The 27,322-nt window shown below is 55.1% G+C and overlaps 1 protein-coding gene across 3 annotated transcripts; it reads left to right on the top strand.

The window, feature by feature from the left end:
• Positions 1 to 646: 646 nt before the first annotated feature.
• RUBCN (rubicon autophagy regulator) lies at positions 647 to 27,039 on the top strand. Of its 3 annotated transcripts, XM_059822419.1 has the most exons (21): positions 7,192 to 7,246; positions 9,674 to 9,757; positions 10,707 to 10,866; positions 11,044 to 11,150; positions 11,722 to 11,862; positions 12,080 to 12,236; positions 12,474 to 13,022; positions 15,577 to 15,672; positions 15,850 to 15,965; positions 17,204 to 17,405; positions 17,781 to 17,882; positions 18,681 to 18,755; positions 21,447 to 21,507; positions 22,512 to 22,644; positions 23,000 to 23,145; positions 23,509 to 23,573; positions 24,153 to 24,391; positions 24,794 to 24,855; positions 25,055 to 25,208; positions 25,597 to 25,690; positions 26,594 to 27,039. In XM_059822419.1, the coding sequence occupies exons 1-21, from the start codon at positions 7,208 to 7,210 to the stop codon at positions 26,755 to 26,757; spliced, it is 2,946 nt and encodes a 981-aa protein (XP_059678402.1). In that variant the 5' UTR covers positions 7,192 to 7,207; the 3' UTR covers positions 26,758 to 27,039. The 3 variants fall into 3 exon arrangements, with proteins under 3 accessions (XP_059678404.1, XP_059678402.1, XP_059678403.1); XM_059822421.1 differs by lacking the exons at positions 11,722 to 11,862; positions 18,681 to 18,755 and adding an exon at positions 647 to 677 and having other exon boundaries at positions 7,093 to 7,246; XM_059822420.1 differs by lacking the exons at positions 11,722 to 11,862; positions 18,681 to 18,755 and adding an exon at positions 13,605 to 13,649.
• Positions 27,040 to 27,322: the final 283 nt, after the last annotated feature.

Raw genomic sequence — 27,322 nt, 5'->3', positions numbered from 1 at the left:
CTGAATCAGGATTTGGTAAGCTGTTAACTCAGTTAGTGATTATTGTGATTTTACACTGTGGTGCAGCTAAACCCCAGTGCAAACACTTTACTCAGAGGGCTGACAGTACCCTGACTGGCAACTCCACTTTTACACGCTGAGAACAGTGTATCGCTTTAAAGTCCTACAGCAGCCAAAGAAACACACCTGTGTATATGTACCTATAGGGGTGACGGCGGGCTGAAGGACGCCCAGCGAGGCCCGCCTGTCTCGCCCACCAGCAGCCGTGCCTGACAGGAAACCTGAGGGCCCGTTGCTCCCCCCTCACCTAGTTACGCAGGGCGTTGGCTCACGGGGCGTTCGCTCTCTGAAGGCGGCAGCAGGGCTGTTGCGAAGGCGGAGGACGCCGAGGGCAGCGCAGAGCTCAGGGGCGGGAAACTGAGGCGAAAAGCCCGCCATGACACCCGGCCCCCGCCTCAGCGCGGCCGCGCGCAGTGCATGCCGGGAGCTCTAGGTCTCCCGGCGCGCGGAGGGTGCCGGGCAGCCGCGGTGCGCGCCGGGAGCTGTAGTTCGTGACAGCGGGGCGGGGCGGGCTCTCGCCCCCACGTGACGGTGGCGCGGCGGCGGCAGCGGGCGGCGGCGGGGCCGCGCGCGCCCGGGATGGAGGTCGGGCCCCGCGAAGGGCACGCGGAGAGCAGGTGCGGCCGCGCGTGGGGGCACGGCGTGAGGCGCCAGGGTGCGCGGGGGCGGGGGTGCGGCACGTGTGTGTGACACGCCGGTGGGTGCGCGCGTGGGGGCAGGACACGCTGAGGAGGTGTGAGTCTACCGGGGGGACAGGGCCTGCGTGGGCACGCGGGGGAGGCATGACACGGGGGGCGCGCGGTGGGCAGGGCAGGCGGCTCTGCGTGCGGGTCTGTGCCGGGGGCGCGTGTGCGCTGAGAGACACGCTGCGTGTGCTGGCACCAGGGGCGAGACACGCGTGGGGGCAGGGTCTTGTGCGTGCACAGGGGTTGCACGCGCGGGGTAGCGGGGCGTGCCAGTTGTCTAGGACGCGGCAGGGAGCGCGGGGTGCGCGTGCAAGAACACGGGTGGCGGCAGCAGCGCTACTGCGCGCTTGGTGCCCGGGGCGCGCCGGGGATGCCCCTGGGGAGCTCGGGTGCTGCGCGGGCGTGCGTGGGAGCCAGCACACGGGCACACCCCGCACCAGGGCACAGATGCGGGGGCCCCCGGGGGAGGTCTGGGGGGAAGCAAACCCCCCCCTTCCCCGTGCCGGGTGGGGATCGGCGCTTGCAGAGCCTGCCGGTCCGCCCGCGGGGCCAGCACCGCTCTGCGCCCAGCCCCGGGCGAGCGTCGGGGCAGTGGTGGCCACAGGCGCGTGCCCTCGGTACCTGCGGCGCTGCCTCCGCCGCGGTGGTGACAGCAGCGCCCGTCGGCCGTGGCCTGGACGGCAGCTCTGCTTCGTACGCCCTTGTGCTCACGGGCGAAACCGTCCCGCCCTGACGCCGCGCCGCCGTTCTGGCGGCTCTCTGCTTTTGGATCACCTCTCCTCACCCCTCCAGGTGCTTGGAAAGAAATCTTCACCGTCTCGTTATTTCCGAAGGCGAGGCCCTGCGCCTGCACGTGGCTGGCGGTGGGAATGGCCGTGCTGTGGTGGCTTCGTCTAGGTGGCCTTATTCTATGCTTCAGGCATGGTTTTTCTTGTTAGCATTTATAAAAGTTAGCAGAGGTTGTTCCCTGGAGGTGTTTTGATGATGAGTCCTATTTACTTTAGGTTCTTGCATGTCTTCAGCCTTTGCTTTGTGCGTTGGTTTTGCCCTGGTGCTCACAGGCATGGGGTGGGTGTTGGATGGAAATGGGAGTGTTGGCTGGGGAGGAGGGAGCAGCTGAAACTTGATATGGCAGAGAAGCATTCCTTATCTGAGGGGCTCAGCTAGCTGCTCTTTTCCTGCTAGCGATATCAGCTGGGAAAATGCTACTGGTACTTTTAAAGCTGCAGTGCAGGTTTGGGGTACCTTTGGGTTTGCATAGTTTGAGCTATTCTCCCTTTTCAGCTTATGTTTCAGACCCAGCAGGTTCAGAAAGGTAAAAGGAATTGATTGCATTCCCTTCTTTTTCTTTCCAGAATCATCTTTGTGCATTTTCTTGCCTTTGCGAGTGCAGGTCCTGCACTACCAGACTCTACCATCGTGTGACTAATAGGGCTGACTTGGTGCCACCCCCAGCACTCCCCCGGGGAGGAGGAGGGCATCGTCCCCTCCAGTGCTGGCACCGGAGGGGGCCTGCTTGTTCTCCTGGCTGTCGCTGGTGCGCTGGGGAGGATCCTGGCATGGGCCTTGCGCAGCCCCGTTGTCCTTTGTGCAAATGGTTTCGCATTTTAATTCCCGGGGAGGTGCCATTTCGCTATAGATTGTGGCCGTGACTGATAGCGATAGGATAGAGGTCACTGGATCCATCTTCCCATGGATCACGGGAAATGCGGAAGCAAAAGTTACTTTGCTGAAGTCCATTCTTCTGCGGGGGCAGGAGAGGAAAATGAGGATCTTGTGTCAGGTTTTCCAGTCTCTCCTCCTGAGCAGCAGGTCTGAAATGCATCGGCAGCAAGGGCTGGAACACCCATGTCCATCGAGGCACGGCAGGGAGGTTAGTGCCCTCGTTCTGCTGGGCAGAGAGCAGGGCTCTCGGTGCCTTGGAGCAGCAGGCGGGTGACGTGAGGGATGCAGCAGCCCCGGGGGGAGCAGAGAGGCCGTTGGTCAGCTGGGCGAGTTAGCAAAGAGCTGCCGCCTTCAGCTCCAGCACCAGCGAGGCCCGGGGACGGCAGGGCCAGAAGAGAGGGTCCCTAAGGGGAACCAGTGCTGGGAGTGATGGAGGAAGGTGAGCCACTTGTCCCGGGGAGGTGGGTTGTGGTGGGCGTCTGCTCTGCGTGTCGCTGCCTCTGGCCGCCTACTTGTTGCAGCAGGTCCTGCGCAGATCGAAGCCCAATGGACACTCTCCCTGGTCCACAGGTTGTGGTCATCTGCTTGTGGGAGGCTTCGCCAGGATGAGCAGGCTGGGAGAAGGCTAAAAAACACCTTTAATCCCTATTTTCTTCCCTTGTCCTTTGCCAGTGCAGAGCAAGAGTGCTCTGGTGAGCAGCAGGTCTGGGCTGTGTTTGCTGTGGGAGCCTTTTGTGGTTGTGCCCCCAGTTTTATACCAGTGCAAGCTTTTAGCCCCAGCGCAAGCAGCCCTGCGTTTCAGTTTCCCAGCCAGCCTGCTCAGCTCTCCCGCCTGGACACTGCAGGGCTGACCCACCGGGCTGGCAGAGCTCTTCTGGCTTCCTCTGCCTCATCAGCCACTCCCCATGGCTGCAGATGAATTGCATGAAGCCTGCCTTTCTTTTAATCCCGTTTCCCAGCAGTGCCGAGCCTGCCGAGGAGCAGGCGGGGGAGCCCAAGGAAAGGGGCTGCTGGTTGTCTGGGAGACCCGGGGATGGCAAGGCAGGAGCAGGCTGTGCGCAGCGACGGGTTACGCGGCGCCTTCGGGATCTGGAGGAGGAACCGGCAGCCGGCACAGGAATGTCCTTGGAGATCCGGCGGAAGTCCCTCCACGACCTCGGCATCCTCAGCCCAACCTGTTTAGTGTGCTAAGAAGGATCGAGAGACTCCTCCAGGTAGAGGACAGTTCAAGCGGCCGTCGCTAGATGCCTCCTGCAGAGCACAGGCAGGCACACAGCAGATGTTGTTTGTGAGAAAGACAAGCTTCATTATTCTTTTTTAATACTAGCTACCTGTGTGATTCTGTTTTGGAAAGTAACTAGGGATTGGTGTTATTTTAAACGAAGAAGTTCACCTGAGTCAGCAGCATGACACCGTGCCTCTGCTGTGAGTCAACTTTGCTGACTTGGACCAAGAGAAGTTCCTACCCTTGCTGGCATGGAGGGGCTGAGAAAGCCTTGGGAGAGCAAGCAGCGTTTCCCTGCTGTCATCAGCAGTGGCATTAAGCCATTTCTTGCTCCAAGGCCAGATTCTGTCTTTTATCACTCCAATGCAAAAGGTTCAGTTATATTTGGGACAGTTCCTGATGGCGGGTTTACGCTGCTGTACCTCAAGTTAGAGTTTGTGCTTGTAAAGCAAGGAGACTCAGCGCCGAGTTTACAGGGCTGGTGCTTAAAATTGGAGGCTGGATCAGAGCCTGTCGTCTGTAAGGAAGGAGAGGGATGCAGCTGAGGTCTTACTGGTGTTCCACCAGCGATGGCCCCTGCAAACACCCTCGTCCCTTCTGGCTGGGGGACCAGGCTCTGCTAGAGCAGGAGAGCAGAAGCGCATGTTCTTGCAGGGGAAGCTCTGCTCATGTACTGTGACCTCTCTGGGGCTTGTTGCTCAGTTTGCCCTTCCTGTAAGTCAGGGTGTTTTCATGATGTGATATGAATTGGCCTTACCCCGTGTCAGGCTTTCTTTAGCACTAGCAAAGGAAAATTCTCTTTATTCAGGAAAAACCAAGCAGATTTCTTAATATTGCTCTGAACAGCTGCTGAAATGAGGAACTTGAGGGCAGGTGGGAGCCAGGCTTTTGCCATCCCTTCTGGCAGCCCAGGCTCAGCCTCTGTCAATGGGAGGGAAGCAAACCCTGCTGCTAATTTAGGGTTAACACAGAAGTCCAGTTCAAGCTAAAATGTGGTTAGCTGCGCTGTCTCTCAATGTCCCTGCCACCTGCAGCCAGCTATATGGGTCTTTGTTTCTTCAACCTTGCGTCACTGTATGCTTTTCAGCATGCACCATGTTCCAGCCCAGAAGCAGCTGGGTTTTGGGTATCGGTAGGGTCTTGTGCATCCAACTTGTGAACTGCTTTGGGCCAACGAGTCCCATGGGATCCTTACTGTCTTACAGGGATTTAATTCACTTTTGGTAGGTTCTGAATCACCTCTGCAAAGGTGCTTTTATTGCGCTGCTTGTTCCCTATGTGCTTCTGAGTTCAGTGTTTTAACATTTTGAGGTTACTTTGTTTGAGGATTGCTTAACCTTAGTCTCCCTGTGCTAGGAGGGAGCTGTGACTCCAGTCTGATGGATCCTGGTTTCCTGTCCCTGGGGAGATGCACAATTCCTTCTTTAACGAGACAGGTCATTTGGTAAGGCATGGCTCTGCGTGTCCTACCCCTGCATCCTTGTGTGCATCGCCTGCTTTTTATAGCATGAAATAACAGGGAGTTTCCTTGACTCACTGTCTTGGAAGATCAGCAGCGTGGCTGAGCTTTCACTTGCATTTCCTAACTCCTAGCATTAGCACTATCTTGGGGAGGAGCTAGTGAACTTTGGAGCTCAGTGGCTGCAGCTGCTCCTTGACCGGGGACCGGAGATGCCACTCTGGGCATCTGCCTAGAGTGGCATCTCCGGTCCCCGGTCAAAGAGGATCTGCATCCCTCAGGGCAGGCATGAGAAAAGCCCATAAATTCAGGAGAATGGCTGGATTGGTTTTCTGTGTATCCCTGAGTTGGATCTCCTTCAGGAAGCTGCTTTTGATTTATATCCATGCTTTCTTCTTCAGCCTCTCCTGAGACAAGCCCTGACCATGCTTGGTAGTCTAAGTACATCATAAACATATACATACTTCTTTATGCATTGCAGCTCTGGTTTAGAGCTCCTGTGCTGTCGGGGTGACAGGCTTTGCTGGTGGAATGGACTGGCTTCTGCATGGTTTAAGCTTAGGTGAGCACTGAAAGTGGTGAGGTTTTGCTGGGGAGACCTCACGAAGGGAGTGGATGGGAGCTTGAAGCAGAGCCAACATATGACGATCTGTTTGTTCACGTAATCAGTTTTGCAATAACAAACAAGTTGCAAGAAGAGAATATTGACAAGAAAAGCTTGGTTTTAATTATCAGGATTATGTTACTTTTTAGTGTCTTCTGTGCAGCAATAGGTATGCCCCCCACACTTTCATCAACAAGGATGAAAACGAGAGCAGTTTTAAATAATGTTGTTTATTTAAAATTTATTTTCCTTTTTTTTCTTTTGCTTTGGAAATCCAGTTTGTTTTGGGGAGTGAGAGGGATTAACGGCTGAAACACTGGCTTGTTTCTTGCCCATTGAAAGGTTGGACTTTCATTCTAAGCTGTCACCCCCAGTGCTTTTGTTACAAACCCTGCAGAGGCACGTTTTTTTTGGCATTTATACCCCCAAATATACTTTACAACATTCCTGTTGCTTCTGAGAGAGTGGCTTCTATCTGAATACATGTTTCTGACAGCTGCTGTTCCTCTGGCAACACTGTCAGATGGCTTGAGGGGGGATCTCAGTCATCCAAAGTTTCCTTCCCCAAAGTTGCTTTTGCATAGGCAAATGACATTACCTCTCTGCACCATCACTCCCACTTTATGGCAGATAATGGTGATTCCTTGCTGTACGCAGGGCAGCCGAGGGGGTTGGTATCGATGAGAAATGCTGTGCAAGCTCTAGAGTACAACTGCAGTTTGCTAATCTCTGTCCAGAACATGATGAACACTTTTGCAAGGAAGTCAGCTTTTACCTACAGAAGCATTGGGACCAGAGAGCAGCTGTAAAGGTGGAGAGGCAGATGAAGTGTTCCTGAACTCAGAGTAGAGCTCTTCTGCATCCTGATGGTGTTGGAGTGGGTGCTCGACGTGGTGCGCATGGCTCGGGGAGTGCCACTCTCTGTAAATGCGGGTGCAGCGTGGCCAGTGTCTGCTAGATGTGGTGGACATCATGCTGTTGCCTTACAGGTGCTGTACTCCTGATATGCTGCTGCTCTGAACAGTTTCTGATAGAGTGTGTGAGTGAAGCAAGCAAGAGGCTGGCTGGAAAGATGTCCTCCAGCTTTGTTGGCCTGTACTAAGCAAGTGGTATATTGCAGGACCCATCAGTCTTTGTTCTGGCTGTCTCCTGAGACCACTTGGTGGTGGCTACCAGTCATCACAAGCATCATTACGATAGGGCCTCTTGTCCACAAACCGTGCACAGGAGACCACAGGGAGGTGTAAAGTCCTTTAGCTCACCTTTGCTAGCCTCTGGACCACCAAAGATTTCAGCCTGACCAGAGTCTCCTTGGAGAGGGTGCAATACCATGGTCCTGTTCTGAAGCTCCTTTTGCTGTATATCTGATGCAACTTGCTGTGTTCCTTTGCAGGAAGGAGCACTGGAAGCTGCTAGGCAACCTGAAGACCACAGTGGAAGGCTTGGTGTCCACCAGCAACCCAAACGTGTGGTCCAAGTATGGCGGCTTGGAACGGCTCTGCAGAGACATGCACAGCATCCTCTACCACGGGCTCATCCATGACAAGGTAGGGCTCTGTCCTGCCAGCACTGCTGTCTGTCTGTAGCAGCTTTGGTGCCTGTCATGAGCAGGTGGGACAGTCCTGTCTGCCTGCACCTTGCTTCAGTGCTTGTAGCATGGAGTGGTTACAACTCTTGTAGCAGTGTGGGAAATGATCGAAGCAGGGACAGAGGTTGCCTGGCAAGTGCTGTGGGTGTCAGAGGGACCTGGGTGCATGTTCTTTCTATCTCATCCACCTTCGACGTGGTTTTCCTAAGTACCTGTGCTCCCTGCACTGAGGCCAGCCCCTCTCTCCTTTCTTTCTACTGCAGCCAGGCGGTAAAGCTGCATTTGCAATGAGTCAGCCCCGTATTGTCTGCACTTGGACAACTCCCCAGCAAGGTCTGGCAATAGAAACCTCGCATCTTTACTGTTTCTGGTTAGCTGTGTTAATAACAGGAGCTGGCAGCCAAATCCGCGCTCTGCGTGGATAGGATCTCTCTTTCCAGGCTCTCGTCATTCCATGCAGTTGCTCACCCAGACGTTCCTCCTTCCGTGGCTGCCTGGAAGAATTTCTCCTTCCCACTTGTGTGCAGAGGCCTGAAGATCTCCCCTTCAGCTTGCAATTACCACCACAAATAATTTACAACGGAAAGTTGAAGCAAGTCTGCAGGGCATGCCTGAGGGCAGGCTTCCCATGGGCGGCTCTGCCACCCAGAGCGCGATGCAGGGAAGCGAGCCATGCAGAGGAGCCCCGGGCAGCTTGCATGGGCCAGCTGGGTCCAGGAGCAGGAAAAGCGCACCTGTGCAGTGCTGCACCTGAGCTAATAAGCCTCGAGGAAGAGCCAGGCTGGCAGCTCATCCCAGCAGGGTCCTTTGATCCCTGGATGTATTAGCTGCAGTCAGCACTCATTACGGTGCTGCGCTGTTCCCGTTAGTCCCCAGCGGTGCAGGCCAGGGACCTTTGGGAGATTCGCAGAGAGAGAAGCTACCTTTTACATGTGAGGAGTGCAGTACTCGCTTATGACAGACGTGCTATTAATAGGCTTCAGGAAGTGAGATTTAAATTATTTATATTCGTCTGTCTATTGGTTACAGTTCATGCCAGACCTGCAAAGCAGGATGGTGTGTTGCCTTCCTCGATGCTTTTACTATAGGTAAAGGCAGCTCTTTTACTTAGAAATGTCTCCCCTGCTTGGGCACATGTGACACCAGTCAAGCTGTAAGAGCTGCAAAGGGAGGCCCATAAAAATACAGCTTACTAACAGCAGTTTTCTCATAGTTGCTCCTGTGAAACACTTCCTTTTACTTATTATTTTCTTATCAACTCATTTCCTACCACTGGGAATAAATTAAAAAAAGGTGAAAAAATTCATATGTACATGTTAAGAGAACTAGGGTAAGAGGTTTTTAAACTTTTGAGTGAATTTTATTTATTTGTCCAGAAAACCCCAATTCAGTTTAGAGGACCAAAATTGCCACATAAGTTCTCTAGTCTTAAAAAAACAAACCAACGCCCCCCAAACAAATAAACCACAAACCAGAACCCATTCCTCTGGTGCTTGTGAAAGAGGAAATAGAGATGGAGGAAAAAATAATCAGCCTTTTGGTGAAGAGAGACATTTTGGGGCTGTGTTTACACCCAATAGGGTGGTGAGGAAAACAGCAACTCTGCTGCAGTTCCTCTTTAATGAGAAAAATAAATAAGAACAAAATTACTAATTGTCTGAATAAAGCTGAGGCAAACAGCAGCAAAAAGCTGATAGAAATGCAACACCAAATTTCTTACCTGGGGTGCTCAGCCACGCTGGTGTCCTCAGTGGTGGCTTGCATCAGGAGACAGCAATGTTTGCTGGTTTTGCTGGGATGTGTTTCCATATTGCCCTTCGTGTCCCCTCGCTGAGGTCTGACTCTGCAGTGCTGAGGCATCAGGAATGTCCTCCAGGTCCCGCTCTGCCAGGAAGGGGAACGGTGATGTGGGAACTTGGTCAATCTTGAACTTGGCAGACCTGTGGTTGGCCTTTAGGGTCTTTATTGCACTGCAGCAGGGATGCGAGCCCTTTGGTGCCACATCTCGTCCCTGTCTCAAGACCTCTCCTGTCTCCATGGTATGAGGGACTGGGATCTTACCTGGTGGAAGAAGAGACGCTCAGGGGATCTGTTGTCTGGTCACTTGTGGGCTGACCACAACTGAGAGGTCCCTGTGGGAGGGGCAGGAGACAACTTATCTACATCAAGCCAATGTTTTTTGACTTGATCCCTTGATCTACAAAAATGTGTTACATGCTTGTGTTGTTTCTCCTTTGTAAAGCAGTGCTGCTCTTCCTCTGTCTGTTTTCTGGCCCATCTTGCTAGGGTTAGCGGCTCTCCACTCATGGTAGCGTGGAGCTAACGGGGGATGTTGTCATTTAACTGGGACTTTGGTGGTGTATCTAACGGTGCCTGTCTCGGGCAGGTGTGCTGCAGACAGAAGGATTACTGGCAGTTTGTGAAGGACATTCGCTGGCTGAGTCCCGGCTCTGCTCATCACCTGGAGAAGGTGGGTTCTGGTGGGGTGGCCTTGTGTGCCCAGCGGAGAGGGCAGCTGGGCTGCAAGCCTCACCAGTGGGACAGCAGCGCCTTGGCTGTTGGCCTGCCGTGGATAAAGTGGCTCCATGGCTTGTGGAGGCTGAAGCAGCCGTGTGTTTGTGTACAAGCCACGTCCCGGGAACTCAGCGTGGCTTGGGCTGAGACAATTGGCTGCTTATTTCTCCCAGGCCAGTCTCCAGCTCAGCTCGGCCAGCTGCCGCAGGCATCACCAAGGGAACTGGCACAAGCGGCTCTTGTGTGTGCGCAGGGGTGATTCATGCCTCTGTGCAAATCTCTAAAAGTCTGGGCTGTCCCATTTCTGGGTTGTGCCTTGACCATGCATTTGGTTCTCCCATTCCTGGCTTGTGCTGACCGCTGGCGCACGCTGATGCTCTCAGCCCTCGGCTGCCCTGTGCCGATGTCCGTGGCCCCCACCGTGGCTGGGCGCAAGGGGCTGGCCACTGGCGGTCCCGATGTCCAACCTACTGCTGGGGGAACATGGGGTGTGACTCCAGTCCAGCTCTTCAAGCTGCAGCAGCTCAGGTGTTTAGCTTCCCCAGTTAGTGTGTCAGCAAGAACATGACCGTCACCACCCATGTCGGGTTGGATTTGGGAGTGTGGGGTCCTTCCAGGTCAGGGGCGAGGCACACGGGTGGGAGAGCATGCAGGAGAAATTCGTAGTGCTGGTGGCTGTCAGAGGACTTTGGTCGCTGGCTGACCTTTGAAGTGTTGTTCCTCTCTGGTGCTTTTGCCTCCCTGGTGGCTGGGGAGCTGCTGGGACTTGTCCTCTTTCCCGCTGACGGTGACCGGTGCTAGAAAGCTGCCGTTCTCGGGGGGGAGCCAAAGCCGTGTGGTAGAACAACCCCTGCTCCCCCGCTTGCCTCTGCATGCCTTAACCTGTGCCTGGCGTCCCTTTCCAGTTCATAAACCTGCAGGAGAGCGGCCAGCCCGACCCAGAGAGCCTGGGGGACCAAGCCATTGCGCAGCTGTGGCTGCAGCACAGCCTGCAGTGCCACTGCCTGTCGGCACAGCTGAGACCGCTCCTGGGGAACCGGCAGTACATCAGGAAATTCTACGCAGGTAAAGAGAAACAGGCATTTTCCTTCTTATTAGGAAAATACCTAGTTGGTGGTGTTTCCAAGCCACGTGGGAGTGAGGGGGGGATGGCAGAAAAGGTGGTTTGCGTGTGAGCAGCTGGCACTGTCAAACCACGCGGGTGAGAGGGACCCCCCCCAAGCAGCAGTTTTCTCTCCCCAGACACTGCCTTCCTGCTCAGTGACGCCCACGTCACGGCCATGCTGCAGTGTCTGGAGGCTGTCGAGCAGAACAACCCCAGGCTTCTGGCTCAGATCGACACCTCCATGGTGAGTTGAGGTCCTGGCTTTTCCATCCGGCTCTCCCCAGACACTGGCTGGCTTCAGCTGCTTGTGCGAGGTCTCATTTAGGGCATATGGAGCCCTTGGACGAGGGGCTGGACTTGGAGTAGCAAAAGGAGCTCCAAGAGGGGAGGAGAGAGGTGAACTGGTCCCTGCGCTGCCTGTGCGAGCCTGGCAGGGGTCAGGGAGGGGGAGGTGGCTGTGTGGAGCCTGTGGTGGGGCACCTCGCTTCTCGCTGGCATCAAGGATTTGAGTATGCGGACCTGAGGACCAGTTCCTTGTAAGAGGCACTTCTAAAGCCCTCTCCAACAGTCCCAGGCTTCAGGACCAGCAAGCAGAGGTACCTGGTCGTGAGGGACAGCCACCCTCAGAGGGGACGAGCAGCACCCCAGGGCACCTGAGTGCCCAGTCCTGCTGGTGACACCGGTGACCCCCCATGCAGCGCCGTGCCAGCTGCCCCCTCCCCAGAGGAGGGAACAGCAGCTGCTTTCTTTGCACAGAATTCCCCAGAGGAAGGCAATTAATGAGGTTTCGTTAAATGGGGGCTGTGTTCTTTCAGCTGGCTGGCACGTCACTGCCATCCCTGTGTGCGTCAGGTCCTTCTGCTGGGACAAGAGAGATGTGTGACCGTGACACTGAAGGACAGGAGAGCCGTCTGCCTGGGGCGCTGGGCTGCCTGGATCGTTTCGCTGAGAGCCTGGTAATTTCCCCACGGGAGCCTGCTGTGTATCTGCGAACAAAGAGCCGCTTCCCTTCTGCACCGTGGCATTTTTCCCTCCCCATCCTCCTGCCCCCAGGCCTGCTGCATCCTTTGCTGGCTGGTGACCGGGTGCTCGCAGGTCGTTTCCCTTCTGTTGCTGGCTCTTTGACGTATAGCCCCGTAAATGCTGATTTATAATGATGCCACATCTCTTCAGCTTACCAGGAAGAGTGACGGTCCGCCTCTGGTGACCAAGAGTCAGAGCCTGACTGCCCTCCCTGCGTCCCCATACGTCCCCGCTGCAGGCTGCACGCAGCAGCGCTGCTTTGGGTCCTTCTCCAGCCTCCACCATCCAGCCTCCTTCAGCCTCTCAGGTAACAAGGGTGGGCTGGGAAGCTCAGTGTAGACCCAAAAAAGACTTTGCCTTTTTTCTGGTATTGGAGTCATCGTGCTGGATGGGTGTGAAGAGATCTATGCTGCGCAGGGAGGGATTTCCCTGGCCCTTGCCCGTCGTGGTGGGTGGGCATGCCGGTTTGAAGCCAAAAGTTTATTGCTGTAGGGTGGTCTGCTTCTGCCAGCGTGTGTGACCTCCTGCTCCTATCTGTGTCCAGACAGGAGACCAGCAAGCTCCTCTGTCAGCTCCAGCTCTAGCCAGCCCCAGGAGCGCTGCCTGTCCACCCGGTCCTCCTCCTTCAGCGACAGCAGGTCCCCTCTGGAGCAGCCCGGCTCTGCCACCCATTTCCACATCACCTCACCCAAAGACCCCTTCTCTCCAGCCAGCGAGATGAGCTCCAGCACCACCAGCCAGAGCGAGGATACTTGGACGGGGAGTCAGGATGATCCGCAGAGCGATGCTAACGATGGGCCGGAGTACCTGGCCATTGGGAACTTGGGGCGCCGGGGCCGGGCGTGCAGCAGTGCCAGCACCAACAGCACCAAGAGCAGCAGCTCCAAACTCTTCTCCTCCAGCAGCTCCCAGAAGCTGGACTCAGTCTCGTCCCTGGGGGAGCAGGGGGCAGGCGGAGGTGGAAGCAGGGGCCTGAGCCTCTTGCGCCGGTCCAGCTTCTCAGAGGGACAGTCGTCAGGTCCACAGGGCATCCTCAAGAAGAGTCACGTGCGCTCACACTCCGACACCAACGTGGCTTCGGGGAAGTCGCATGGTAATGGGATGACTTTTCTGGGATAGCTTTGGGGTGTGGGAGTCCCCAGTAGCTGGAGGCTGATGCTGGTCATCCCTTTGACTCCATGGATCAGGTCGGCGAGGGGAACAGTGGGTGAGCAGTTGGGAAATTTGGTGTTCACCCTTAGCTTTCCTGCTCCACACTGGAGTGATGGGCTGACATCTTGCTTCCCAGAATGCCCTGGGCCAGTCTGTTATTGGTATTGGCAGCTTTTACCAAAAACTTAGAAAATGGCAGCGATGCCGTGGCATTAGCCATCCTGCTTCCCCACTGGCCTTGCCCGGCTGGGGCATGGAGCCATGGCAGGGCATTGGGCTGGGGTTTGGGTTCATTCTGTTGGTAGGATGTCATCCTACTGGTAACCTGCTGGGTCCTCCTGTGCTCTTGAGAGGGTGAATGCATGGTGGGGAGGAGTGGGATGTGAGGGGACAACCAGTTCATGGGAGTCTGCCTCACCAGTGCTGCCTTCATGGGAGAAGTGGAGGTCCTTGCTGAGTAATAACCAGTCTGTCTCTGTTTTTTCTCCCTTAATGCTGCCCTCCTCCTCCTCTGTCTGCCCAGGAGGCCTCAGGGATATCACCATTATAATAGAAGATCCAGTGGCAGGTTTGGGAGCCAGTATAACAGCCCTTCATTAGTCATCATTGCATCAAGTTCAGGATTTCCATCAACCCATTAGCGTCCATTTAGAAAACCAAAAAAAAACTTTCTTCCCTGTGTCCCAGCTGGTGCTTTGAAGGGTGGTCAGGTTTATGCATGCGACCTGACTGAATATCCCAGCGTGGTTGTTGGGAGCAGCGGACCAGACCCAAAAGGGTGCCCAGCTCCCCTGCATGGCATTAGGGAGCGCTGGCCACCTGGTCCCTGAGCTGTGTCCCCTGCCCTTTCCTCCAATCCACTGCCTCAGGAGCCAGGAGAGGTTTCATCTCTCATCCAGTGCGTAAGGGCTGGCAGCTAAGCAGGCGTGGGCTTGAATGTCTTATTTTTCCTTTCATTTGGTGGATTTGTGGCATGGGGAGGTTTGATGTTGGCTGAGTTCAGCTGCATCCCAGCCAGCTGTGCTTGCACCCACAGCCAGGACTCCTGGGTGCTCTTTTGGGCTCAGGGCAGGTTTTCCCCTGAGCAGAGGTGCTGGGGTGCTGACATCCCTTTGCCCCACATGCAGAAAGAGTCAGCAGCTCAGAAAAATAGGCTATTTTGTTTTGCATCTGTTGAACAGTGGCACTGGGTTTGTCGAGCTCACGTCTGGGTGCTGAGGGTTCTGTGGCTGGGAAGGCTCCTTCTTGGAGGTGGTGGGCATCCGGACAGACACGTCCAGCCCCATCCCCTGCTCCAGCAGACGGTGCCGGGCACTGCCTTGCTTTATCCTTCAGCAGTAGGCTCTGTTGTACATGGCATCCCCCAGGCTGGTAATCACGAGGTGGTTTCCGTGGTGGTTTTCAGCAGGGTTGAGGTGGCTGTGGGAGACCCTGCCAGGCTACAGCGATGAACTGTGAGAGCCTCCCACCGTGACGGGTCTCCTTTGTCACCCAGCCAGTGGGGTGGGTTGGTCCCAAGCCCCATCCTGGTATTTGTTGCTTCATAGTCTTGGCAGGGAGATGCTGGTGTTGGTGGGCTCAGGAGCCTCCAGTCACGTTAGGGTTATGGCACAAAGCTGGGAGCAAAGAGAAGTAGCACGTTGAGAGGATGGGGTTGTCCTTCTGTTGTGCTCAGGATGTTGGGATGTCAGCTGGCACCTGCCCTGTGTCCACACCTGTATGCTCCTGTCCCACTCTAGTCAGGGTGTTTTCACTCTCCAGCAGTCCTCCATCACCTAGCCACTCCGTCCAGGCGCTCCGCAGGGCCGTGGCTCTCCATAGAGTGCCGTCCGCTGTTGGTCTCTGGTCAGGCCAGCTCCTGGCAGTCCACACCGGCTCAGCCTGGCAGGGAGTTGCACCACGGTGCATGCGTGGGGCAGAGCCCTGCCCACAGCCTGCGTAGGTCACCTTGAGCACTGCAGCCCAGGCTCCAGGGTTGTGTGAGGGGAACCGTGGCTTCTAGTTGAGCAAGAGAATGTCCTTCAGATGCCTCCTTCCGATATTGTCCAGGCTGCGTTGCAGGGCTGGGAGCCCCACAGATCCCTTGGCTGCTCAGGTTTCCCCTTGTCTCCTGACTCTCTGCCCTGGGGGATAACTCTTCCCTTGTTGATGCTCCAGCAGGAAGAAGGGGCTGGCAGAGGCGCTTGCTGGAGCCTGTTGTGTCCCCCAGCTCTGCTAGGGGATAAAGAGAGGAAGGCTTGGCACTCGACTGCTCCCTGGCTCTCATGAGCTTCTCTCCTTCTTTCCCCTTCTCCTCTCCTGCCTGAAATGCCCTTCTAGTTTTGTCCTGTCCTGGGCTTGCTCTCAGCCGTGGCACAGAGCAGGAAGATGTCCCTCCTTGCTTCCCATCCATCTGTACCTGCTCATGTGATGCTGAGCCCCTTTCATTTCACCCTGTGCAATGGCTCGGTGCCTCTGGGGTACTGATGTGTGCCTGGTGTTGTCTTCCCTTCCAGAGTCCCATGGCGATCCAGGTGGAGGGAGAGGGCCGGTCTCTGCTTCCACCCAGAGCAGTGAACTGAGCACACCCAGCTCCCTCTACATGGAGTACGGTGAGTACAGCCAGCCTCAGCGGCGATGCTCTCTCCTGGTCAGGCTCCTCCATCGGCTGCGGTAGCCTCAGCTTCATGGTACTTGCTTGTGGGATGGTGGTTGGGCCCGGGCAGGGCTCGTTAGCATGGGGACAGCAGCAGGTCCCTCCCTCATATGTTTGTCTCTTGATTTTCTAGACTCTGGACAATACCTGAGCTCAGGGGAAGGGATGTTCAGGAGACCCTCGGAAGGGCAGTCCCTCATCAGCTACCTCTCTGAGCAGGACTTTGGCAGCTGTGCAGACCTGGAGAAGGTGAGGGAGGCAGCAGCAGCCTGTGTGCATTGGAGAATGTATCTTACTGCAAGTTCAGTGATAATTCCCTCCATGGGGAAGATAATCCCATAGTATTTTCTGCTATAAAGCTGTGCACAGAACTTCAAGGTTGAGTTCCTCAGTGGTGTCTGGCAGCCAGGATCTGCCCATCCAGCATATACACAGCAGCTTTGCAACATGTTAGGGCTCCTCAGGGACATGTGCTGATACACATGGGTTGTGATTAGTGGCACAGAGTCCAGCTGGAGGTCTGTAACAAGTGGTGTTCCCCAGGGGTCAGTACTGGGTCCAGTCCTGTTCAATATATTCATCCATGACCTGGATGAAGGGATAGAGTGTGCCCTCAGCAAGTTTGCTGATGACACAAAACTGGGAGGAGCGGCAGACACACGGGAAGGCTGCGCTGCCGTTCAGTGTGACCTGGACAGGCTGGAGAGTTGGGTAGAGAGGAACCTTATGAAATGCAACAAAGGCAAGTGTAGGGTGCTGCACCTGAGGAGGAATAACCCCATGCATCAGCACAGGTTAGGGGCTGACCTGCTGGAGAGCAGCTCTGTGGAAAGGGACCTGGGAGTCCTGGGGGACAACAGGATGACCATGAGCCAGCAATGTGCCCTTGGGGCCAAGAAGGCCAATGGCGTCCTAAGGGGTGGGTGCCAGGAGGATGGGACCACTCTTTTTTCAGTGGTGCCCAGTGACAGGACAAGAGGTAACGGGCACAAACTTAATCATAGGAAGTTCCATCTAAACATGAGGAGGAACTTCTTCACTTTAAGGGTGGTAGAGCACTGGAACAAGCTGCCCAGAGAGGTTGTGGAGTCTCCTTCTCTGGAGATACTCAAAACTCACCTGGACTCTCCTGTGCAATCTGCTCTAGGTGAACCTGCTCTGGTGGGGGGGTTGGACTAGATGATCTCCAGAGGTCCCTTCCAACCCCTATATTCTGTGATTCTGTGACTCCCCAGAGTGGATGTGTTGCACATCCTCTTCGTAGGATGGCCCTTATGTTTTGTGGGTATTCTGGTGCCCAAGAAGGCTTTAGTTTCTAGGTCCTCATAGAAGAGTCAGGTTTTGTGGGGTCAGCAGGAATTAAGGTCTTTCTACCACCCTCCATAAGTAATAAGCTCTTTCCTGTCACAGGTGGGGAACAATATTTTACCAAGTCTTCCTAGTTTCTTCATGGTACAGCCTCGAATGCTTTTGCTCTTGCCTTGCAGGAGAATGCCCACTTCAGCATCTCAGAGTCCCTGATCGCTGCCATTGAGCTGATGAAATGCAACATGATGAATCGGCAGCTGGAGGAGGAGGAGGAAGACAGCGACAAGGAGATCCAGGAGCTTAAACAAAAGATTCGCATTCGGCGCCAGCAGATCCGCACCAGGCACCTGTTCCCTACCTGCCAGGAGATGGGCTCAGGCAGTGAGTGATGTGTTTTGGGCTCATCAGCTAGTGGGATATGGGTTTTCTGTCTGTTGCCTGTCTTTATAGCATCCTGCCTTCCTGCCTGTTTGTGGGAAACAATCTTATTGCTACCAAGGTGCTGCTACCAAGAGATTTGTGAAACTCTGCTGCTATTGGAGACCATAACGGGGGTGTTACTATATATTGATAACACATGTGCACTGCTGGCACTGAGTTATGGAATATAATTTCATTTTGAACCATGGTGATTTTCATCCTTGACCTGCATGCCTCCCTGCCCTGGCCATACCTGGCTATCAACTTCTCCCTTAGCTGTCAGTGACCCTTCAGAACACTTCCATTGACGGCCTGGCTGTGTTGCATTTCTCCCAGGTCTTGTGGTGACAGACAGCGGGTCCCAGTTCAGCTCCCATGGCTCCATGCGGCTCTCTGACTCTGGCTCCGCGGAGGATGTGGAAGAGTATGAGATCCAAGGTAGGAGGGAATGGCTGTGTTGGCCTCTTGCATAGAGACAGACTTCTTGGTGTGGTTGTGTTGAGGTCAGTCCCGCTGAAGAGGAGCGTGTCCCTCTGGCCTTCAGGATGGCTTTTCCCAAACAAATGGCTGAATTCTGAGCATGAGCAGAGCAACCAGTTTCCCTCATGTGGTGGCATGACTTTCCTTCAAAATCCTCTGTAACCCTCTAGCATTCAGTGCCTCTGGCTGGTAGGTGGTTTCCGTTTCATTGCCTGGTCCACACAGCAGCTGTCACAGCTAGATAGAGGTGGGAGAGCTGCCATCCTGCTCTCCTCCTCCCCAGGCAGAAGGAGCCATAGCTCTGACCGCTTATCTCTTGGGTGGCAGTGGTGGGTACTGGTCACATCCTGACCTGTAATACCTGTAGTCTCTGCTCCTGGCAGTTTGGGAGGCTGAGCTTATTGCCCACAGGAGACCTGTCTGGGTCCCTGGGTGTCCCTTTCCTTCAGAGCCTTGTTCATCCTTCGAGGTGGATGAGTGACTTCTCAGCAATACCTCCATCTCACTGACTTTAAAGAGAAGATGGAGCAGTCCAGTCTTCAGCTATAAACTTCTTGTCTCTTGGCTGTTGACAGCAAAGCCCTCCTTTCAGTCCCTGAGGGGTAGATTTTGGGCTCAGTTTTGAAGCCCATGGAGGGGTGTGTGAATTCAGTTCTGGGCTTCTCTCGTGCGAGTGCTGCTCTTGTGTAATGCCCTTTCTCTTTGGCCTGGCCGAAGCACTGAAGTCAACTGTTTTGTCATCACCATGTTATACAGATGGTAACGATGGATCTAACCTGATTCAAATGTCCAAGAACGGCCTCTCAGTGTCAATGGCTTCCTTGTTCTCAGGTAGTACCCTGCAGTGCTCCCCTGTGGCATGCGTGTGTGTGTGCAAGGTGTGTGTGTGCACGTGCACACTTCTCAGAAATCTGCCTGATTTGGGAACTGTGGACAGTATCATCCAGACATCAGCAGGAAAAGCTGTGGCAGGATCATATGGCAGGATGGAGCAGAGAGGAGTCGGAGGAGCTCTGCTGTGGGCTCCATTCCCCCAGGGCGTTTTGCCATGCAGCATTTTGGATACGCCAAACATGCCTGCTTTGGTGAAGACCTGTCTTGCCTGAAGTAAGGCTTGGCAGGGCAATGGCACAGCTTTGTGGCTCTGTAGCTGCTGAAGGCTGAGCCTGGGCTGGATGAGAGCAGAGTCCTCTACAGTGTGGAACCAGGTCTCCATCCCAGGTGCCTTGGGGAGTGTTGTTCTGCTTCACTTGGCAGAGCTGGAGTGCCGTAGTTCTGATCTGAACCACGGCTAACCCTTCCCATCCTTCTCAGACTTGACTTGCAGAAGAATCCTTCCAGAAAGAAGTCCTGGAGGGAGAAGTAGTGAGAGCAGGCAGGGCGCAGGCAGTTTGTTCACGCTGGAGGCTCTGGGCACCAGGATCACATGCAGCCAGGTCATAGTGTTTTTATTGTTTACAGTACTACTGGATAATCCTTCTGGTCTGCTGGCCGCATTTAAATAACCTTCATGTGTGCCCTGTTTGCTTTAGCAAGGGAACAGCCTGCGTGGGCTGCTGCTGATTTCTCCTGTCAGGTGTTCGGCACCAGCGCGTTGCTGCTGCCGGAGATGCTAGTGCTCGGAGCTTCCCGATCAGCCCTGTGGTGTCCTGTGTTTACAGCCCAGGGGTTTAATCCAGGGGGGCTCATCCTGGCCTGAAGCTGGCATATGGGGGCTGGGGTGACATCCTTGGGTTTGGGGGCTGTTCATGAGCCTCCTGGGGACTATCCCACCTGGTGATAGCATTGGCAGTAGAGGCATTTTGGGCAGCTAACTGGAGGCTTTTGGGGAGTGTCTCCAGTTAAAGATGGGAAGCAATCGGTGTCAGGATCCCAGTGCTAGCCCCTGCAGGAGCCTAGGGTCAGATTTGGCTTCCTCTGCCATCTCTGAGACGATGCCAGTGCCTGAGCATGCCGGCTCTGCCTCCTCATAACACTTGGCCCACGCTGTGCTGTGCGTGCCCCACGGTTTGCTCATGTTCATCATAGTCTAGGACCATGCGGCACCTTCCTGCGCAGAGCAGAAGGCACCAGAGCATGGCAGGTATGTCTGGCTGGTGCCCTACATGGTCGGGAGGCTATGTTTGCCTGAATTCCCTGTTTCCTGCAGCTAGAAATCTGTTTGCATGTTGTAGATACGTGGATTCCTTAGCTTTAGGATGCTTTCCTGTGCCTGTTTCTAGCAATGGATGTCAAACAAGGAGGGTCAAGCATCCATGCTGAACTCCACTAGTGTGAGTCTGTAAGTTTTTGGTTGGGACTGGGACTTGCTCCCCTTGCTGCCAGGGCAACCCCACTCTTCCTAGGGGAGCCGATGGCTTGGGGGGTGGCACTGTTAGCTCAGTCAGGCTGTGATTCCCTTGGCCTCAGTGTGTTTGGGGGTGGTGTGGTCACTGCAGATCCTGTTCCTAGAGCTCCCCAGAGATACAAAACAGGATACCTGCTGGGCTGAAGGTTGTGGCATTGGCCTCTCTTCTGTCCTGACCTGTAGTTCCCTTGCATGCTCTCCTTCCCTTTTGTGAGAGTCTATGTGCAATGAAGCAGGGTTTCTGCCTGCTTCTGCCTGCCTTGTACTGCTGGAAGAGTCTCCTGTCCCAGGGTCCTTCCACCACTGAGATGAATTCCCTGTCAGGGTTTAACCTGCCGGAGTGAAAGAAAGATGAGTGATGAAGGTACCGCTGGGTACTGCCTGGTACCCAAGGGTGGCACCAAGGAGGGATGCGGGGCAGCCCAGGGCTGTTGGGGAACTGATGGGAGGGGTGGAGGGAGCAGGACCCTAGTGTCCTGCAACCTTTGGTTGGACTTGATGATCTTACAGGTCTTTTCCAACCTTAGTGGTTCTGTGATTAGTGATTCTGTGATTATCTTGGACCCCTCCCTCCTTGGGAGATGGGTCTGTGGCCTCTGCAGAGGGCCGGCCCCTGTGGCTGCTGGCCCGCTCTCTGCGTAGATGCTGACGTGTCTCTGGAGTGCTGGGCTTAGGCTGCCAGCCCCAGCTGTGCAGTCACTGACTAGCTGTGGCATGGCCACCGTCTGAGCTTACAGGTTGCAGTCAAGTAGAGAGAAGGGCTCTGCATCCCATTGCTAATCCTCTGCAGCATCTATACTGCGTGTAGAGAGCTACTAAACCTTCTTGCTAACCTTGCTGTCCTGCTCTCCTAGCTCCTGTGTGCATACTGTTTCAGGCCATGTCACTGCTAGGACTTGGTGTATGACCTGTACCAGCAGCCACTTGTTTCCCCAAACCCCAGCCTCACTGTTTTCACAGCATCCCACCATGTCCTTCCCTTGTAACTCCAACAGGTGACTGGTTAGACTGCACCTCTCCTTGCTGCTCAGTGCCACTGGTAGAAGTTGATGCTGTAGTCCACATGCTTTTGAACAGCTTGATGAGTTTTACAGTGAAGCTTTGGTTTGAAATGAGCGTATCCCCCTGCCCTGCCCCAACTGCTCCACCTTGTCTGTTTGCTGTTTGTGATTCAGATGCAGACATCAAGAGGAACCCAGACTCCAGCAGGAAGTCCTTTCTCTCCTCGGAGTCCATGTACGTCTTCAACTCGTGGCGAGACATCTTGGTACCAAGCTCCCCTTCCTGCCCAACTCTGCTTTTCCACGTGCATCAGCTGCTGTTTTGCACTGGAGTGGACACCCCTCCCTCCCTCCATCCCTTTGCTTAGCAGTGGGGCACTGGGTCCAAGTCTTAAATTTGGGAAGCAGCACCTGGGATGATCAGGGTGCTCACACAAGGTAGATATGATATGGACTGGTGTTGGGAGAGATGCCTATACCTCCTAGTAGGTAGGAGGCTGGGGAGAGGACCTGGCACAACCTGGAGCATCTGGACTGGCTGCTGGCTTGCTGCTGGCTCTGAGCTTCCCCTGCCTCCCCCCTGCCAGCTGGGATGGCCTGTTAGACTACATGGTGCTGCCACCTTCTTTCCAACCCTCGCTGCTGTGCTGTGGCCCAGAGGTGGAACCTCTGGCACACGGAGATGCTCACAGACTCTCTGCAGCACAGCAGCAGCTTAAACGTGAATTGCCCAGTCCTTTCCCAGTACTGCCCTGGGGTGGAGAGGTGGGGGTTGTGGGGAGGTGAATCACAACCTGTTTTAAGCACAGCTGCTGTGTTAAATGTTCTGAAAGCAAAACCCCTTTGGGATGCAGGGACCCCTTTGTTCGTTGGGTAAGATACAAAGCTGTGTCCGTGGTTGGCAGCTTCTTGGGTAGGTTTGTACTGGGAGAGCAGTTACTTCTGGCTTGTACAGACACTGGCTCTCACTTTGCAGCTTCCCCTGCAAACAGGCACAGGTTTTGTTAAGTAAGATGCCTTTCTAAACAGTTGTTGTTGTGCTATTAGCCAGCTTTGCTTGGGGGCAGCTGCAAAGACAGAAATCAATCACGTATATCAATTTTAAGCCTGTGTAGCAGTGCAGAAATACGGTACCAGAGTTGAAGGGAGCATCTTCGCCTTGAGCTGGGACCAGCATCGAGGATTGTGAGGAGGGCACAGCTGTGAGACCCAGTACTAACCACTCCCTTTGCTGTCTAGATCCCACTCCTTCCTCAATTCCAACTCGGCGGAGGCTGTGGCCATGGGCTTGCTGAAGCAGTTTGAGGGCATGCAGCTCCCAGCCGCCTCTGAATTGGAGTGGCTGGTCCCAGAGCACGACGCCCCACAGAAGGTAGGGGGGTGAGTCCCTGGTCATCAATTGCATTTGATCTTCCCTGAACCACTGGCTTCAGCCCACTGCCGAGGGGCTTTGCTAGTCCCTGTGATCCCTTTGTGGAGCTGGAGGAGGGGTGCAGGGGCTCCGGAGATGGGTGCAGCCAAGCAGGGCTCTGCTACTGCAGCCTCCTACAGCAGAGTGCCCAGATGCCTGGGGACATCCCTTCTCCAGCCCCCATTCAGCTGGAGTAGCAGCTTGGTGCCTAGCAGTTTTCCAGAGGGCTGCGGTTGCAGTTTTCTGGCAAGCCAGCCAGGTGCATTGACTTTGTGATACCAGGCAGGGATCTGACCCTCTTGCCTGGCTTTCCTAGCTCCTGCCCATCCCGGACTCTCTGCCCATCTCTCCTGATGATGGAGAACATGCAGACATCTACAAACTGAGGATTCGGGTGCGCGGAAACCTGGAGTGGGCGCCACCACGACCACAGATCATCTTCAACATTCACCCAGCCCCAACGTAAGGACCCACGCAACTAAGGGGTCTCGGGGGACCTGCCTTTTCCAACCCTTTTCCATCAACACCAGGGTTGATTATCCTCTCCTTCCTGCTTGACTGCCAGGGCTTCCCTGCTCTGAGCCTGGTAAATCCACCATGGTCACCACCGGCAGCTGGTGCTGTGAGATGGAGCCAATGCCTGCGGTTGGTGCCTTTGGTGTGCACCAGGGCACAACAGCACTTTTCCCCTTGGATTTGTTGTCTACACTGAAGTGGCAAAGCATGTGGCAATCTCTGCCGTCCAGACCTGTGCCAGTGCCTGTCCTCTGGTGCCAGGTGCTGTCAGGGCTGGACTCAGGCATATTGTCTTCTGTCTCTGGGCAGGAGGAAGGTGGCTGTGGCCAAGCAGAATTACCGGTGTGCAGGCTGTGGCATCCGGACTGATCCTGGTGAGTGCTGGGACCCTGACCTGTAGCTGGAGAGTGGGGAAGAACCTGTGAACAAGTGGGAAGACGCAGAGTTGAGCGGGTGGTGGCAGAGCTCAGCACAAGGTCACTGGGGAAATGGTATGCTGCCTTTGCCAGCTCTGCCTGCACGCTGGTGTGCACCAACCACAGAGGAGTCTCCTTCTCCAGAAGTTCACGGCGCTGGTGGAGGCAAAGAGCAGCCAGTCTGTCTGTTGGAGGGCTTTTCAGAGGTTGAATCTTTGAAGGCAAAGTCATCTGTTGGGGTCCTAAAGCTCCCAGCAGGTTCTGCTGTGGGTACAGCTGCAGAGCTCTTTGACCAGCTGTCTTTCCTGAAAGTGTAGGTAGATGTGGCTCCATGAGACTGGACCATGGTCCCACATGCTTTTGCAGTCAGCAGGGATGCTTGCAGACCCCAGTGTTGAGTGCTCTGGGGCTGGAGGAGGTACCGGCAAGGCAGACTGCTTTGCTTGCTGGAAATGCTGAGCAACGTTGGGAGTCCAGTATGTGGTAGGGCAGAGCCCATGCTTTGGCTGACCTCCCTGTCTGCCTGGGTTTGGCCAGATTACATCAAGCGGCTGCGGTACTGTGAGTACCTGGGGAAGTATTTCTGCCAGTGCTGCCATGAGAACACCCAGACGGTCATCCCCAGCCGCATCCTGCGCAAGTGGGACTTCAGCAAGTACTATGTGAGCAACTTCTCCAAAGACCTGCTGAGCAAGATCTGGAGTGACCCGCTCTTCAACGTGCAGGATATTAATCCTGCCCTGTACCGGAAAGTGAAGTCTCTCAACCAAGTGTGGGTAAGACCCTTTCCATGCCTTCCTGAGTGGGGTTTGGGTGAGGTGGGTGGCTGCCAATTGTTAACTGTATTCTAGGGAAGCTGGGGCGAAGCGGCTATTTCAGTTTTTGAGGCTTAAAACCTCAGCACTGTGGGTTTCCATTCACCTCTTGTTCTTTGTCTAGTAACGTAGGAATTTCAGAAGGAATTTCTGCCTGGTGTCCAGCTGGGCTTCAGTTTATCTTCTGGAACATGTGATGATGGTTGTGCTCGCTGTGCCCTGTGTGGTGTAACCACTTTGGTAGCAGGGGAGCAGCAGCTGAGGAGCAGCAGTCATTTCACCAGCACAGGAAACGGGGCAGACCTGCTTGGCCAAGGATCATGCTCTGTTTACTGATTCTTGTGTCCCCCCCTTCCTCTCCAGCTGCTGCGAATCCAGCTTTTCCACATGAAGAACATGTTTAAGACGTGCCGGCTAGCTAAAGAGTGAGTCCCAGGCTGTGAGATGAAGCTGTTTTGCTGTCCTGGATCTGTCCCACGGCAATTTGCACTGGGGATCTGTGCAGCCTGTGCAATGAGCAACGGGGGGAGAGGGGAGTGGAGCAGGCAAGAAGGCAGAAACAGTGGAGAGAGGGGGCTTAGTGGAGTCACTTTTCTCTGAGCTCTGGTTTCTCTGTCCTTGCAGCCTCCTAGACTCCTTCGATGCGGTGCCTGGCCACTTGACGGAGGATTTGCACCTCTACTCGCTGAGTGACCTCAGCGCCACGAAGAAAGGGGACCTGGTGCCTCGCTTGACAGAGCTCCTGAGGGCAGGCAGCCTGCACGTTGAGAAGTGCATGGTAAGGCCTCCTTGCCTGCCTTCTGCACGGCTCCGCACCCTTGGGAACACCCTTAGGAGAGCAGGCTTTGCTGCAAAGATAACCAATGGGGAGGCCTTTGATGTACAGGGCAGCCACCAAATTAACTGATTCAATGCTAACTGCTCCTGCCCGCACCGCAGAGCTCCTACCCAGCACGTATGGAGTGTTTGTTACCCCATTTTGGCTCTCCCGCACCCCTGACACATATTGATTCTGCCTTGCTGTGCTCCGTGCTGGGGAAGGGCTGTCCCACGTGCTTAGAGCAGGGCACTGTGTCCTGCTGTCCTGCTTTGCTTTACCTCCTGCCCTTCTTGCCAGGGAGATGAGTAGCATTTAGCTGCTTTTTTCTCACCTTTTCTCCTTCCAGCTGTGCCAAGCCAAAGGCTTCATCTGTGAGTTCTGCCAGAATGAGGGCGACATCATCTTCCCCTTTGAGCTCAACAAGTGCAGGACATGTGAAGGTGAGATGCTGAGGAGAAGCAGGGAGGAGGCAGACCCTAGGGCCACCAAGGTCTGCCTCCAGTTTGAGTGGCATTTGTGCTAGCGAGAGATACAGAGCCAGAGCCAGCCAGACCAGAGTGCCTCTGTGCATGGCCTGTGTCTCTGCACACGTTATCACAGCAGCAGATCAGCATTATAATGGTGTTTGGCCAGAGCTGCTGGCGCGGTGGAGCATGTAGGTCCCTTCCCGACCACGCAGTGTGCTGCCTGCCCCGGCGGCAGCAGGCAGTCGGGTTGTGACTGCAGCAAGCGGGTGTCTGGGAGCCCTGGCTTCCCTTTTGCTGTGGTTACTGGACAGGCTGCAGCCTGTATGCAGCTCCCCTGCCCCTGCTTGGATGGCTGGAGCTGGCCTTGTAGAGCAGAGAGCCTGAAGGCTTTATCTCTGTGCCCTTCCTGCCTACCAAGAAATCCCTGGGCCCCTTCAGGAGTTATCCTCAATAATGCCCAGTACTAATAGCCAAGCAGAGCTTGTCCTTGCAGCTTGGGACCAACCTCTGAACTGGCTTGAAATGGCTCCTGACAACATGCAAGCCTTGGTTTGGCAGGTGCAGTGCCAGAGAAAACTTGGGGCAGAGTCACTGTTTCCCTGGAGAATCAGGAAAGTTTGGGGAGGGACCTTGTGTGGAGCAGGAAACCTTCCGCCTGTGCTCCCAAAGGCTTTGCAAGCCAGTGCAGGGACCCTGCAGCGTTACTTCTTGCTGCTTCCAGAACAGTGCTGGACCCCTGCTTCTGGTGCTTGTTCTGCCATGGCTTTGGTTTGAAATGTCCTCCTGGACAAGCCTGGAGCATCGCTCCCCAGGGTGCAGAGTGTCAGGCAGTCTGTGTCAGCCTCTGCCAGCTCTCAGCTGTGCTCTCCCCCGCAGAGTGCAAAGCCTGCTACCACAAATCCTGCTTCAAATCCAGCCGCTGTCCCCGCTGCGAGCGGCTTCAAGCCCGGAGAGAGCTGCTGGCCAAGCAGAGTATGGAGTCCTATGTCTCGGACTATGAAGACGAGCTGGAAGAGCTGGAAGCGGTGGCAGCCACATGAGCATGTTGCAGCGGAGGAGCAGATTGTGGATTTATTTACGTGTGTGGCCTTTGTCACCAGAGACTGAGCCACGCGAACTGGAGATGAGAACTGTCAGGAGACCTGGAGCGCTGTCTCAAAGGGGTCTGTTTTCCCACAGGCAGTAGTGCTGGGCTGGGGAAGGGGCATCTTCCATCGTCCGGGTCTGCTCCAGGTACCACTTGCACTCCCCGATGCCTTTGCTTGAGGAAAGGCGGCTGCTCCTGCCTGTGCTGCAGGCAGAACAGGGGCCTTTTCCAAGCAGTTCTTGCTGGACCAGGCAGGGCTTTGCTGCCAGTCCCTGTGCCCTGCTCCCCGGCAGGTTCCCCTGGGAGGAGGTCAGCACTTTCTGCTCATCAGCTGTATACTAGGAAGCTCTGGCCATGTCAGCTCCTCAGAGCAGAGAATCAGCTCTCGGAGTCCTCCGATCCCCTGTCCTGCTGCTGGGGGTTGTGTGCATGGAGGGAGGGTGGGGGTTTGGAGTTAGTTGTACATTTAACAGCTCCCTTTCTCAAATCTGGCTTGAGACACTGCTAGAGAGCAGTTG

Source organism: Gavia stellata, chromosome 11 (genome assembly GCF_030936135.1).
Source record: "Gavia stellata isolate bGavSte3 chromosome 11, bGavSte3.hap2, whole genome shotgun sequence".
In the NCBI taxonomy this organism is placed as follows: Eukaryota; Metazoa; Chordata; class Aves; order Gaviiformes; family Gaviidae; genus Gavia; species Gavia stellata.
The sequence above is the reverse complement of the archived record's forward strand: the minus strand, read 5'-3'. Positions and strand labels throughout refer to the sequence as shown.

What these genes read in the sequence shown, in the direction of transcription:
- RUBCN (XM_059822419.1), top strand. Translation starts at nt 7,208, where the DNA reads ATGCACAGCATCCTCTACCACGGGCTCATCCATGACAAG. An exon ending in AGCCTCCTTCAGCCTCTCAG is followed by an intron (nt 12,237 to 12,473) that starts GTAACAAGGGTG and finishes ATCTGTGTCCAG; the next exon opens with ACAGGAGACCAGCAAGCTCC. An exon ending in ACGTGCCGGCTAGCTAAAGA is followed by an intron (nt 24,856 to 25,054) that starts GTGAGTCCCAGG and finishes CTGTCCTTGCAG; the next exon opens with CCTCCTAGACTCCTTCGATG.